Source organism: Argentina anserina, chromosome 4, assembly GCF_933775445.1.
Source record: "Argentina anserina chromosome 4, drPotAnse1.1, whole genome shotgun sequence".
In the NCBI taxonomy this organism is placed as follows: Eukaryota; Viridiplantae; Streptophyta; class Magnoliopsida; order Rosales; family Rosaceae; genus Argentina; species Argentina anserina.
In genome coordinates this window covers 17793377-17795684 of record NC_065875.1, presented here as the reverse complement: position 1 = coordinate 17795684, position 2308 = coordinate 17793377, and the positions used below count along the sequence as shown (strand labels likewise).

General features: G+C 39.5%; 1 protein-coding gene across 2 annotated transcripts; it reads right to left on the bottom strand.

Annotated features, from left to right (window-relative positions):
- Nucleotides 1-2014, bottom strand: LOC126790402 (uncharacterized). Of its 2 annotated transcripts, XM_050516619.1 has the most exons (4): nucleotides 1859-2014; nucleotides 1656-1781; nucleotides 529-1007; nucleotides 1-20 (listed from the first exon to the last, which is right to left on the bottom strand). In XM_050516619.1, exons 1-3 carry the CDS (start codon nucleotides 1940-1942, stop codon nucleotides 573-575), a joined length of 645 nt encoding a protein of 214 aa, XP_050372576.1. In that variant the 5' UTR covers nucleotides 1943-2014; the 3' UTR covers nucleotides 1-20; nucleotides 529-572. The 2 variants fall into 2 exon arrangements, with proteins under 2 accessions (XP_050372576.1, XP_050372575.1); XM_050516618.1 differs by lacking the exon at nucleotides 1-20 and having other exon boundaries at nucleotides 423-1007.
- Nucleotides 2015-2308: the final 294 nt, after the last annotated feature.

Sequence of the window (2308 nt, the reverse complement as noted above, 5' to 3'; positions counted from 1 at the left end):
ACGTCCGCTCTCGATCCCGCCTGTCAAGAACATAAGAACCCTTAATTCTCAATATATAAGAGCACAATTTTATTTTATAAGAACCCTTAATTCTCATCCTTGCAATAACAAGAACATGAGTTGCATGTCCAGACATTATTCATAATGCAAATGCACATGCCATCTTAGAACCTAACAAAAGCTTTAGAGACATACAACACTGATTTTCTAAAGTACTCTACAGAATTTTTTTATTATTTCAGGAGTAAATCATCAGATTAGACAGTTATCCAGAAAGCTGGAATTTAGTAATCAAATTAGAGTTTAGTAATCAAATTAAGTTCTTACTACCACCAATAATTGAGGAATACAGTAATAGTCGCATTCCGTTTTCAGGAGGTCACACCAGTACTGTAAAATAGATGATCCATAACCATGTCCATAACACTAAACAAGAGGTTTATATGATTATACCAGCTACGCTGTAGACTAAATCGAATGGAGAAGAGTATACCTACTATGACTAAGTCCGAGAGCAAGAGGCCGTACCATTTATCTTGATCAGACAGTTGATGCAGCTCTACAGTAAGAGTTCAAGTAGGCAGTGGTCCGTGAAAATTTCTTCCGGAACCAGAGCTGAACATCGACAGCACAGTCATTGTGAGGATCAATAGCAAAAGACACACAACCCGTATTTTGGCTTTCATTGATATAAGTTCAGCGATCTGGTCCCTCTCTTCAGGCACAGTGTGTAAATCCTCTATAACAATCTCAACCAGTGCGTCCAGAAGCTTCTTGGATTTAGCATCCACACCAGCAGAGTTCAAGACCTCAGTCCGAGCTTGCTTTAGAAAGCTTGCTACTACCTCAGCCCCCATAGAACCAAACTTAGAGGCATCATTTCCACATGTAGCAACAGTCCAAGAGGAATGGCTTGACATTGTGGACTCTGAAGATGGAGAGAGATCAGAGGTAAACAAGCTCTCTGTTGAAGGTGAGAGTGCTGGATCTGGCAGGGTCATCAGAGTCTGAAAGCCAAAAACACACAATTAAACTCCCCAACGATTCAGCCAGAAAAATCAAAGTCTCATAAACAAAACAGCAGTATCAAAGATAATTACATCTTTCTTCCAAAAATTTCTCAGTGACAAAAGTGCAGACATTACAAATGCGTAAAATGCTTTACATAAGCAAGATTTGCAACCTCAAGTATCCACAAACTCTTGCAATCATATTGAATCAAATTCTATTTATACCAAAAGAGCAGAATCAGATATCTTTTGCAATTGTCTCAGGCATTAACTCAGTAACAAGAAAGTGTACACTATGTATGAATCAAAATCGTCACAACAGCAAAACTAGGGCAAAATCATGTAACCCAAAATGAACTGAAATATCCACAGACTCGCATTCACATGACTCAATAGTATGTTTACACCAAACAGCAGTATCAAATATTATATCTATCCTTCTCTTTGAGGCATTTTCTCAGTAACTAAATGTGCCTCTAAAACAGTTATGAATGCCTCAAAACCTTTACAACAACAACAACAACACTTAATGAAATGTAACAGAAGCAACAAATCATACAAAGACGTAGAGGTTTATCCAAGCATAATACGAAATCCAAACACACCGAGGTCAACTTTCAAAATCGGAGTGAAGTTGGAGCTAACCTGAGTGACGTCAGCATCGCGATTGACCTCATCGATCTGAGAAATCAGAGAGATCGGAGACGACTCCACCGAGTGGTTGACTTGCGGATCTTCGGAGATTGAAGAAAACAAGCTCTTCTTCGGAATCTGTAAGAGTAAGAAAGCGAGCGATGAAATTAGGGATTTGAAATTGAAAAGGTGAAGCTAAGGATTTGAAGGTTTACGATCTTCTTGGAGGAGGAGACGCGATTGGAGAGCTTAGGAGGAAGACGAGCATGGTCCTTGAGTGGGGTTTGGTACTCCTTCATCAATTCTCTCTGCGTCTCCTTCTCTTTTTGGCGGGAGATGAAGACGACGACGAAGGCTTTGATTTTTTGTTACTGTGGAAAATGATGACCACTGGGAGACTGGAGTCAACAAAATGGTGTATTTATAGCCGTAGGGCGGTTGGTTATTTTTCACTCGGGCCATACCAATAAGGGTAATCTTGTCTCTCTCTTTTGGGTGGTAAAAGCACATTCTTTATTAAAAGAAACATCAATTACAAACTTAATCAAGGGCCAAAGTAACGACAACAAACCAACAAACAGAAATCTAAAATAAGCTAATCCAGATAGTAAACTCCTGGAAAAGGGTGATGACTACGGCCTTCATAAATTGACCACCAGGAGCGG